This window comes from Prosopis cineraria, unplaced genomic scaffold (assembly GCF_029017545.1).
Source record: "Prosopis cineraria cultivar Desert tree isolate PC_DT_omini unplaced genomic scaffold, ASM2901754v1 PC11, whole genome shotgun sequence".
Taxonomy (NCBI): domain Eukaryota; kingdom Viridiplantae; phylum Streptophyta; class Magnoliopsida; order Fabales; family Fabaceae; genus Prosopis; species Prosopis cineraria.
Window position 1 is genome coordinate 5753903 of NW_026555342.1, and position 12294 is coordinate 5766196.

The following is a 12294-nucleotide window of genomic DNA, read 5'->3' on the forward strand; positions in this document are numbered from 1 at the left end:
TATTTCTTATACAGGGCAGAAGGGAGTCTTACATTTTTTTTTTTGTTTCACTCATTATCTTGAGATTGCTTGACTCAAGCTGGCATGACTTTATGGAGATTCAAATTAATCCAGATGAAGCACTTGTATGAAATTTTTGAGTCATAAATTCTCCCACAAAACATTTAATGTTGTTATATTCTTAGGACTCAACTCAAGACCTCTAATTAAATTGATACAATTTCTTAATCTTAGTAGTGGTAGAAGTATTACAATTTAGGATAAGTAAAAAATGGTATCAAATAAAATGGGCCAAGCCTAAATATAAAAGAAAGGTAGCTTATGCATTTGGTAGGATTCATAATTAAGAGCAGTTGGAGTTTCCAAAACAAGTCAAACGCTAAATGGCACAAGTTCCATTAAGACTTACAACGCCCCCTTATAATAATGCTCTTTGTTTTAGTTCAACAGAAAGATCCTTGAATCGTGAGAACTTAAAATATGTATTGTTTACACAAAACATATAATTTAAGGAAACTCATTCGTATTTGTCTCTTGCTAATAGATTAATGATTGGTCTCAACTCTCCCGAGTTTGAGGGCCACGGAGAGATCCTTGTGGTTTTTGAGACAAATTAATTGAATACTTCTATTTCGTGGGCTTGGGACCAGACTCAATCTCATCCCATATTTTTTGCATTGTTTTGTGCAATTTCACTATAATTTAATCCTACTACTTCTAATTATAATTCTAACTTTTCAGGACTCTCAAAATAGAATGGGTTGCACAATATATATATATATATATATATATATATCATTAGCTCCAGAAACTTCGATTCCAGTGTACATATTAAATATCTCATTTATATATAATAAAAAAACTTAACCAAATCACATTACTAAGAATCCTCAACAGCGCAGCTTATTCCCAAAACAACATGCAAAGAGCATGATTTATGCTAAGAATTTGTTGATTGTTTGTGCTCCGGTATTTTACTAGTAAAGCTAATCTTGTTCGAGATATAGAGATATAGTTAGGTACTAAATGTAAATATCTCCTTCGATGGAAATTTGAACATTGATTTGCTCCGTTGAAAACGACTAGCATCTTCCCTTAATGCTTGTGCTAAGAATTTGAATATGAAGAACTGCCACTAAGTAAAATCAAATTACTAGTAGTTTAGATAAGCCCAACAAGCGAGGTTGATGAGTTTTAGCCATTTTGAGTAAAAGTGGGCTGGTGAGGCCCATGTAATTGGGCTTATGGAAGCAGACTTCAATAGCACCATCTTTCAAGTCCACTTCACTTGTTAAGCCCGACAAGTAAGCTCGGTTCGAGTCATGGGGCCCAAGCACCCATCCCTGGCACAATCTCTCAAGTCCGACTTCATAGTTTCTTGGAAAAATGATACTTAAGTCTCAAAGGAATGATTTTATTTAAGTAAAGTCTCAATAAATTTTAAAATATAAAGTAAAACCTTTAGTTTCTTAATTAGTATTTTCATATAATGCCATCTGTTTTTAATTTTAAAATTAAAAAATAAGTTGTAAATTTATCAAGACAAAATTGCAAACTTAAGAGATAAAGTTGCGAGTGATGTGTTACTTTACTCAATCATTAACATATATGTTCCTCCTCAAAATCAGAAAAGCAAGTTGCAATTCAAAATGATAAAATTACAAATTTGGGAGATAAAATTAAAAATTCCTAAAATTTGAAAAGAATCACATCATTACTTGAACATTTTCAATAATTTGCAATTTCATTATCTTGAACTTGTAACTTGTTTTTTCTATTTTAAAATTGAAAACATATTGTATTATATAAAAATATCAATTAAAGACTTTAGAAACTTCACATTTTAAAATTTGTTAAAAGACTTTGCTTTAATAAAATCATTCATTTGTGACTAAGGTGTCATTCCCCCTATTTTCATTGCTGTGGTCATATTTTATTTATTACAAAAGAAAGTTTAGATAAGTTAGATTTGGAGAGTTCATCAGACAAGATTTTAAAAAAAAATGCTTACAAATGTACTTTACATACTAACAAGATCTTTATATAGTTACACAACCAGACCCCAGGTTAGCAGGTACAATTTAATTTAAAATATGAATAATTATAAAAATTTAATTATATGTGTTACAATTATTCTCTTCATGATTTTATCTTTTAAAATTTATGTATAATAAATTTATTGTCAATAAAATTGAAAATATATCTTCTGATATAAAGTATAAGAAAATCAATTTGAAAGAAAGCTTTTTTTGTTGTTGTTGTTGTTACAATAGCAATTTTTTTCAAAAATATTCCTAACTTGGTTTTAAAATCTAGAGGTTTTTTTTTCTAATTAAAATTTTTTAGGATATCTAGTAAAATTATGTAATTATATATACAATACATTAATTTATACATATTAGTTCAAAAGAAACTGCAATTTTTTTTTTAAATTTCTGAAACAAAAACATATATTAATATTGACTTGTATTTCCCAAACAACGGAGTGAAAACAATGATCTTGTGAAATTTAGATGCATACAAAACAGATTATAATGTTACTATTTACGGTCTAGAAAAATAATAGAACCATATTTTTCCTTGTTAGAAAAATAAATACAAAAATCATATTCGTCCCATATGCTATATCATTAGTCTTTAGTTGCTTTAACTTTCCACTTTGTTTCTCTCTAAGGAGATTCTCCCCTCTACATTAGATTTGACCATTGGGTGCAGACGATAGAATTATAAGATAAGAAGGACTATGTACATGTAAGCTTCAAGAACTTGAGGGGGGTTAACGTCGCTCCCCACTTTCACATGGGCAGTAAAAAATTTTATTTTTTTGGGCCACAATGGGTAGTAGAATTTAAACTTACAATCTTCATATCAACCTTTATGCACGTGGCCATATTTAATTTAATTGCCATATATTTGTATCATTGTCCCTTTCGCACGTAAATATTTCTCTCCCCGAAAGAAAATCCCCGCATAAATTGTTGTAGCTTGAAAGAAACAATGAAAAATAGAATGAGTAAAGGTAAGCATACAAGTGATTTCAATTACTAACACGATGACATTATATTTTCACTTACTTTTTTCGTTCTTTTCTCGACACACATACTAAGCAATTTATTACTCTTGCAATTTCTTATTTTTCATCTTTTTTATTAGGAAACATCCTGTTTCTACGGTTTCTTTCCAGTGTCTTCTCCTGTCTGCTATCTAATTAATAAAATACATATCGATAAAAATTTCCCCTCAATTTAGCACATCTATAATTCTTTCTACAAAGGAAAAAATAAAAAAAAAGCCTAAACATCACATCATAATTCATGTTAAAAAGAAGATAAGAAATATCCTAAACCGCAAGTTTTGTCCTTAATTTAATGACAATAAATTTTTCAATTCAAATATGCGTTCAACATCCTAATAAAAAAAGGATGATAGACAAGAGGCATATTGAAGGGACACGCAGAGGGTAAGATGACCCCACATCCAAAATTTTTCGAGTTTTCTATTCAAAACCCTAATTAAATCTCAAAGTTTTTCCTCCAGTCCAAATTACTAACCCTCATTTTTCAAATGATAATTACACTGATACATGTCTTCCTCTTACATAATACAGTTTGGAAGAACATGAACTCTTCATGAGACAAATTATTCTTCTTCGAAGTCCAGGAGGAAATCAGTTAAGTTCTCAGAATCATCTACAGCCTCTTCCAAGGACAATGGCTCATCCTTCTTGGGCTTAGGCTGCAGGTTTGAGAAGGGCAAAAAAAATGTTTATTTGTTCATACATTGTTCTTGATGAAAAAAAAAAGAAACAAGTGAAATCTGCCAAATAATTTCAAAATATAGATTTCAGATCGCAAAGCCTTATACCAATTGAAGGTGCCACTCCTTTTACTTTTATCTACCTGAGGCTAATATTTCAATAAGAGTACAAAACAATGAAACTTGTTTGCAGGAATCAAGGCCTCTTTTGATTCGCACATTGAAAAATCATTCCTTTTTTATTGCACAAAAATCAAAATATACAGTATTTAATTGCATTCCTATTATCATTACTTAACCATAAATTTTGCTACCTTTTCAAGTCCCAGGGCATGAAGGATATTTCTCATCCACCTGAAGTTATTCTTCATTTCATTTTATTATGCATACCAAACCAATCCTAGGACCCTACCAGACACAGACATGGAAACCAAGATGACATTCCTATGACTATTAGTAAGGATATTCCATTCAAAGTAATATAGCAATCCTATTAAAGCCATTTGCGGTATTTCAGCTATCATTTCATTGCCAGTAATGCTATTAGAACCAGGGTCTCCAATAATTGCTCATTCTAAACAATCCAAACAGTCCATGATAGCATGTTATGAAGCCAAGAGAAATATAAGAATGAATACCTTTGACTTGTGAAGTTGAGGGCTAGTTTTTAAGACACTCCAATTGCGAGTAATCTTCTCTCCCTCTCCCTCTTCCTCATCCTCCTCCCCTTCCTCTTCCTCTTCCTCTTCTCCTACACCCTCAAGCTCACTGTCCTCTTCGTCCTGTTGTAAGAAAGTGAAAAGAACAGTAGAAATGAAATTTGCAAGTTGCCATCAAGCCATTACCAGGCAACTATAAGTCAATGGTTTGGGTCTTTAGTTAAAGAGAACAAATAAAATCTCATAAAAGATGGTCTGTGAAGGCTCACATCATTTTCACCAATGTCAACAGCTTTTGCCATAGCTTCATCCATATCTGTCATCTGTCATAATGCAAATAAAAGGTATCAAACCACACATCTATAACAAAATTACAGCTTTTAAACCAGGAAGCATTTGAACAGGCAAGGAAAAAAAAAACAAAAGCTTCAGAGAGGTGATATGCTGCAAGATTAGACTTAGTACAGTACAGTTCTTCCTTATGACTTCCTTACCTCAATTTGTTCCGTCTTTTCCTTTGCCAGAATCTTGTCAAGTTCTTCCCTTGAAATGATATTTCCATGCTGATCATATGAAGGAAAAGTTCAGTACTTCACCATAGAGATAAATAGCCAAACATATCATTAAAGATCTGACATTACCCTTGTAAGCGTGAAACTTGAAAATGTCAGCAATAAGTACAAATGGAAAGGAGAAATGGAAACGCTAATATAAATTTGAGAACAAACTTTAGCCACTTGAGAGACGGAAGATGAATTTAAAGCTTAATATAATTACAAGCAAGTTGGCTTCTGTGGTTCTTTTGCTTGGAACTGTTATCAGGAAAAAGGAATTATCCTAACAGCAGCAACCGGCAGGAGCTATCTGGAAACGGTTAGAATTTAGAAATTTTACATACTCGATTTATCATTTAGACCAACAAAATAGAATTACTTTTCACTTTATGTTAGAGGGATACAGCAAAACAAGAGGTCTTAGCACCTTGATCTGATTTCACAATGACAAGATTAAGACGTAAAATTTACAGTTTTAGACAAAATTCTACTTATAAAGATATCTAGGTTGGATTCTCTTTGGGATCCAACATTCCACTAATGCAGATTGAAGCTTCAAACAAAAGATGCAGTATGAGGGGACATTAACTCTAGTATTTCAACAATTACAACAAGTCTAATTTCACTAAGTGAGGTCGGCTACATGGATTGCATGATGCTATTAAACTATAGTATTTCAATTATGATAAAATTGTAATTTAAGTTTACAGTTTATTTAATTGCAGTTTTGTCACTTATTTTAGTTGTTTGGATCTTTTGATATCTAATCTCATGTTAAGATCCATTGACAAAGAGACATTTGGTTATAGCATGACAAAACTAACTATCGATGATTATAAGAGGCTTATGAGTTGGCGACAAAATAGCCCATAGATATATGGCATTACTTCCTTCCTTTCACATAAAGCAAGTAGAAGAAAATTATTCTACACATCCCTTGACTACGCTGACCTGGACATATGTGGCAAAGAGAACAATTTTGACTTACACAGTCCCATTGAGGTGTCCAATTCATTTCAATTTCAAACGAATGGAACTTTTAAGCAAGAGTTAAACCAATGCAGTGGAATATACTATCTGATAAATAACCTCTTTAAGATAAGACAGCATGTTTGGCGTTGGTTCATGAAAATCTGGTCCTCTATAGTCAATCACTTCATTTGGATCTTGAATATAGTTTATAGTAGGGTAAACTGGATCTCCACCCCAAACTGCAAGAAGAAAGAGAGAATTTAACCGCCATCCTGGGTTAAAAACTAAATACAAGCAGTAAAAGATGCAACAGTAATCGTGTCTGAATATGGTAGATATCATTATTGTAAATGGCCGTGACTTGTTTAAGTAACATGCCAGAAAGAACAGTCAAAGCCATTGCACAAAGTATCAGGATATGCATGGAAGAATGAAATTGAAGACTCACAAAACAAATAAAATGAAACTTCAGAAAGAGTACTTTCGCCAGTGAATTGTTGTGAAACAGACATAGATAACCATACAAAGGACAAGGATAAAAAGAAGAAACTGACATTGAGGCCAAAGGAAGAAAGTGGATGGCTGATATGAGGGCATTATAACAAGCATGTATTTGAAAATTGCATTGGTAAATGTACTTACCATTCCTTCACTCAACACTATTACGTCAAGCAATTCTTTGACATGGAATGAAAGCCTAGAAACAACTAGCCGGTTTACAGTTCAATCTTTTCCGCCTAGAAACAGTGTAGAGAATCGCCATTACCCTAGACTTTTATTTGAAATTCTGATACATGGAAGTGTTAAGAGACAAATACTCACAGCTAGGGTAATGGCGATTCTCTACACTGTTACTTCTCAAGCCTAATGAAATTTTGTGGGTATGAATGCCCTTCAAGATAAAACACATTATATAGAATTTACCTAACAGGTTGTTGCCTTAAAAGTTTTAGTTCAAATTGTCATGACAAATAATGACATATGAAACTGTGCAAGCTAAGCATATAGTTTTAAAAATATAGGCAGACGAAAGAAGAAAACTACAAAAGAAAGATCTAGACACAACACACAAAGGTTTTGGTGTTGATGTAGGTACTTTGCTTTATTTGATCTTCCCTCATTCGCATTGCTAAAGGATCCCTACGGATACGAACATCAGTCCCCATCATTATGCGATACTCTCGATCTGTTTGATGGCTAAACATTTCAATTAATTGAGTGTTTTCATCTTCACCAGTCTCCTCAAAATGTTTCTGAACTGCTTTGCGAGAAGTGTCCCTCTTCCAAGCTTTTACCCATTCTGAATAATATGCCATTGGACCTATCCTTTCCAGTCTCTCCCGTTCAGCTTGAAGCCTGAACACAAAAGGAGTTATTTTGTTAGGATCTAATTGCAAGGGGAGTTGAGTTTCACAATGGAAGCGTGGGGTTTTTGGTTGGGTTTATAGAGACCTTGGATTTTCTAACTTCATGAGCTTAAGTTTTGGGGCCCAACTCTCTTCAGGTTTTTACCAATTGCCATTAAAATAGAGTTGACTTCGCAGAAAATAGTTTAAATGGAGAAGCTCAAACTTAGACCACACATGGTTGGCCAGTGACCTGAGCAGTGAATGCTTAATTTAGGTTACTCCCTTAAATATATAATACAAATAACATTAATAGCTGGTCCTCCAAGACAAGAAGCATGAAATAATTTTGATGAATCTGCTCAGTCCTTTTAGAATTTCTCACTGTCCAAGGAACTCTACATCAAAGTTTCTACTCAAATACTCACTCAAGCACTTGTACCTACAGGATATGCTAAACAATAACAATTTCATTTCAAGACTTATTATTAGAACTACTCTGCTAGTATAATAATCAACAATACCTTTCTTCCTTAAAAATGTGGCGTCTTGCTCGGTAAAGAGAAGTTTCTGTTAATGTTGGATGTTCACCATAAAGCTTTACTTGCCCAGTCTCTGCCATGGCTTTCAGGAAAACCTGAAAGAGTTGATAAAGAAGCTCACAGTCCAAATGGAAGACACCATTATCAACAATAAAATTCATAATTTGCATCATATCTAATGAGCTTGTAGACCTCTTTTGATGAATATAAGCATAGGGGATCTAAAAATGGAATCTAACATGGTATGGGGAATGAGGGCATCTACATCCAAGATGATGATTTCGGACTGAGTTCTGTAAAAAATGTTTGCTTCTTAATAGCATGTGCTAATATCAACAGGAATTATCGCCCAAAAAAAGGAAATATGACCCATTGAAACATTAAACTGATTTAGCAGAACAACCGTTCAGATATGAATCAAGATTTTAAAGCATACAATTTATAAACGTGAAAAATATCCATTAGTTGCAAGCCATAAAGGAAGTGACATATGACTCATGCGGCTGAACATGGATGTGAAACTTATGCCCTTTCTGACCATTGAAAAAAATATATACTTATGCTGCAAGACAAAAGTTTTCTCCTTCCTCACATTGTGCACAAGAATATACACCAATTTACATGGTGTAGTTCAGCAATAATAGATGTGATAATTACAATTAAAAAACATTTTCCAGAATCATATCATATACACTAACCGTTTCAACATCAGGCCGCCTCCTTTGCCATCTGGACCATTGCTCTTTTTCTGGCTTTCTCCAATGCCACCACAATTCTTCACTTGAACGTGGCTCCACTATTGGCTTTTTAACTTTTGGATCAATAAATGGATGGGGACGTCCTAGTTTCTTGTCCAGTTCATATCCAGTCTCTTCATCCTCAGGTTCAGATTGATAAACAACATAGTCAGATGAGAAATCTTGAGAATCATCTGCAGACCCCACTGAAGATTCAGGAGGGTTAGGGTCATTTGATTCCATATAGACCTCAGACGAAGCAGCCGCAGATGATTTGTAATTCTTCCTCCTACTTCCAGGCTTTTGGCCATAAGATGGTGATCCTAACGACTCACCAGTTGGTTCAGGAGCTCTAGCAGCCCTAACTTGATTAGCAGTACCCTCAGGCCAATACTCTTGCTCAGGAATACTTGCTCGAGCACCCGAGGCTGGCTCAAGCTCGCCAGAGGTTGAGTCTTTGTATACATGGTAAGGTGGACGTTCAACATATTCATATTCAACAAAGTCATCTTTCTTTTCACACTTTATACAAGTATATGAAGTAACCCTCCTTCGTGAATTACTAAAACCAAGTCTTACTTGCAAGATTCCAGCTGGAAATGAACCTAGGTATGGCGTCTACAGGTTTCAAGAATCATACAGATTAGCCCCTTATAACATTAAAAACCGAAGAAGCATGACAAAGTGAGATAATTAAATGATGACATTAAAAGGGCAAAAGAAACAGAGAAAGATGTGTAATTTATCAGTTTACCGCATTAAACTTCTTTTGAAATTCAAGCTAACGAATATATCACCAAGATACAGTGCAGTGTATATGAAATCCAAAGCAACCCACGTGCTAAAAACTAAAAATTTAGTGACACCCTTCAAGAAAAGAAACACACAGCCACAGAAATAGAAGTTGTTGAGAGGAGAAAAAAGGAACCCGGAAGTGATTGAAGCACAAGTTGCCCCCAACATTGCCATGAATAGATGCCATAAGGTCCCACTAAGGATCGCTTCTGGGTTTGGAAGAAGATGGGGATAGCACAAGGTGGTCAGAACTCAGAAGTGGCGTCGCATCAAGGCGTTCCAGAGCAAAGCAAGATTAGCGAATGGGAGAGAGGGCCAAAAAAGGAAGCGATCTTTGCGTCAGAACTGAAACGATAACGAACTGCAGTTCCGATGGGTGGAGAGCCCGGGGGCGGAGGGAGAGTTTCACTGGAACTGGCAAACGCTGCCTCTATCGTCCCCTTATCACATTTCTGTGACTTCCGCAAAGTTGAAAAGGAGTAGCTCGTGAGATGTTACAATTTTTTTGTTTTTTTTGGGCCTGAAAAAAGAGATGTTACATTACACAACAAAAGTGCCCAAACTTGACATGTGGTGCCCAAACTTACCTTCCCAAGAAAATGTGCACACACCCTCGGCTTTAACGGTATAACCGAATTATACTCTTAATTAATTATTTTTAAACTAATATTAATTTTTTATATTAATGGTATAAAATCTTATTTTTATATTTATTTTTATTTAATTATATTTTTCATTTAAAAAAAAGAGTTGAGTTGTTTACTTATTTAAGGTATTTAAAAAAAACACACACACATTAATTGGACACTAAAAAATAAAAACGCTTGATATTTCTCAATATCTAATCTTACAAAAGTATCTTATATTTTTTAAAAAGAAAAGGTATATGTTGGTTATTATAAGTAACCAATTACTTCACTTCAATTTATAAAATATTTTTAATTAAATCATATAAATTAAAACATATGAATAAAATTAGTTAAGAGTCTTATTTTTTTCAAAATTTTGTATAGAAATTATAAATTGTCCTTGATTAAAATTGTTAACTTTACCTTTAAAATTTAAAGTCAAATATGTCACTCAAATATACTAATTAGATATGTGGATATTTTTTAAAATAACTCATCAATATTTTATTGAATTTTATAAAATACTTTATTTTATATTCAAGACCAAATAAAGTTTATAAAAAAATATCTTATATCAATAATTGGAGGGAGTAGCTAATGGCAAATTATCTCAACGGGAAGGCCACCTCCCCAAGAGCGTGGTCCAAGGTTCATACCATGTTTTGGCGCTTGGGTACGTAAGTTGTGCGTTTAAATTAATCATTTCCAAAAAAAAAAATACTGGAGGGAGTATGAATTAAAAAAAATTTAAATAAGTTAGTCATTTAGAGAAAAAATGTTTTCTTGTTTTTTAAGAACAACCTTTCTTTTTTATCATTTTTTGGAATATTATCAACATATTGTATGTATCATATGAAAATCTAACTATGACGTTATATTTGGCTTAATTGGTTCAAAAGAAATCATTCAAAAGGAAAGGAAGAGGAAAGAAAACTGAGAAAATTATTTTGTTTGGTTTACACTTTGCATGAGTATCTCAACTTGCATCGTTATTTGAAACAAAATTTTCATCAAATTTCATTGCATCATAAAGGCAAAGAATAGCGCACGCAGGAATACTCTTCAAAAAGTCCATTTTATCCTTCAACCTGTGCATTCCATAAGCTTTTTACTTTTTAAAGCTAGGTATTTTAGTAATTTTAATCATCACTTATTCGTGTTCATTCTATATTTCCAATTTTCCATCATACCTAGTGTCTATGTATAAGAATTCCCCCTCATTTTTCATACAAACCAAAGTACCAAACATCTTTTTTTTGTCATTTACAAATACCTTTTTATTAAATATAATTTTGTTCGAAACACTGTTAGGTATTAAATAGTGAATATTTCTTATAATTTCAATTCTCATTGGTAAAGTATTAAACATTGTTTTTTCACTCTCATCCCACTCCCACTCTCATTCATTTATATTAATGGCAACATATTAGACATGCTGTAAGGATAGTTTGAGGAGAAAGTAGTACATATAGAAGATAAAATAAATTGAAGTATTATAATTTCTACCAATCAAATTGAAGTCTTATTTTCAGAAATTAGAATCAAAACTGACCCTAACTGGCTCCTACATCTAGGATCCAAAAAATAATTCATCCATGTAATAAAATTGACATTCTGGATATTATTATCTTATATTTCAAATATTGGTGAATTTTGATGAGTAAAGACAATAATTCTCTTGTAATTCTTTTTGCTTTTGCATGGTGAGTTTCATAGTTTTCTAGGAGAATGACATATAGTTAAGTCTTAAAAGACTTAATTAACAATAATCAGGTTTCGATAATTTTCTTAAAAACATAACTTACAAATATTAATTTAGATAACTGTAAATTTAGAAGTTTCAATTATAAATAAAATATTTAAATTTTAAATATAATTCTTAAATGTTAATTAAAATTTTCATTTTCAGTTGTTGAAATTGATGCCTACAACTTATTTTAAAAAATTTTATTGAAAATTTAATTATCATAAATTTATTCTTTTAAGACTTTACTTTACTGTCATTTTCTTTTGCTTTTTCATTAAAAACACACACCAAATTTTCCCCTTTTATTTTTGGCCAATTTTTTTTTCACCAATCATCTGCTTATTTATTTGAAAAATAAACTACTCGTAATTTTTTTAATTTTTAAAATGTCATAAATTTTCACGACCTCACCAACGTTCCTCCTACCATGCAGAGGTTAAGTCTGATTAATCAAATTCAGGATCTACCATGACATCCAAAGATATATTGGGCTTTTTTTCTTGTGGACAAAATACAAATTCAATTGCATAGTTAGATGTCAAATCTTATTCATCATG

General features: G+C 32.5%; 1 protein-coding gene across 1 annotated transcript; it reads right to left on the minus strand.

The window, feature by feature from the left end:
• Nucleotides 1-3336: 3336 nt before the first annotated feature.
• LOC129285914 (protein PLASTID TRANSCRIPTIONALLY ACTIVE 12, chloroplastic) lies at nucleotides 3337-9837 on the minus strand. The gene is made up of 9 exons (XM_054921892.1): nucleotides 9495-9837; nucleotides 8528-9184; nucleotides 7812-7924; nucleotides 7038-7297; nucleotides 6059-6180; nucleotides 4910-4978; nucleotides 4685-4738; nucleotides 4395-4538; nucleotides 3337-3735 (listed from the first exon to the last, which is right to left on the minus strand). The coding sequence occupies exons 1-9, from the start codon at nucleotides 9546-9548 to the stop codon at nucleotides 3640-3642; spliced, it is 1569 nt and encodes a 522-aa protein (XP_054777867.1). The 5' UTR covers nucleotides 9549-9837; the 3' UTR covers nucleotides 3337-3639.
• Between the last annotated feature and the right edge of the window lie 2457 nt (nucleotides 9838-12294).

Excerpts from the sequence above, each read along its gene's own strand:
- LOC129285914 (XM_054921892.1), bottom strand. The coding sequence starts at position 9,548 with ATGGCATCTATTCATGGCAATGTTGGGGGCAACTTGTGCTTCAATCAC. Across the intron at positions 7,298-7,811 it reads CACATTTTTAAGGAAGAAAG|GCTTCAAGCTGAACGGGAGA; the intron begins GTATTGTTGATT and ends TTTTGTGTTCAG. Across the intron at positions 4,539-4,684 it reads TTGACATTGGTGAAAATGAT|GACGAAGAGGACAGTGAGCT; the intron begins GTGAGCCTTCAC and ends TTCTTACAACAG.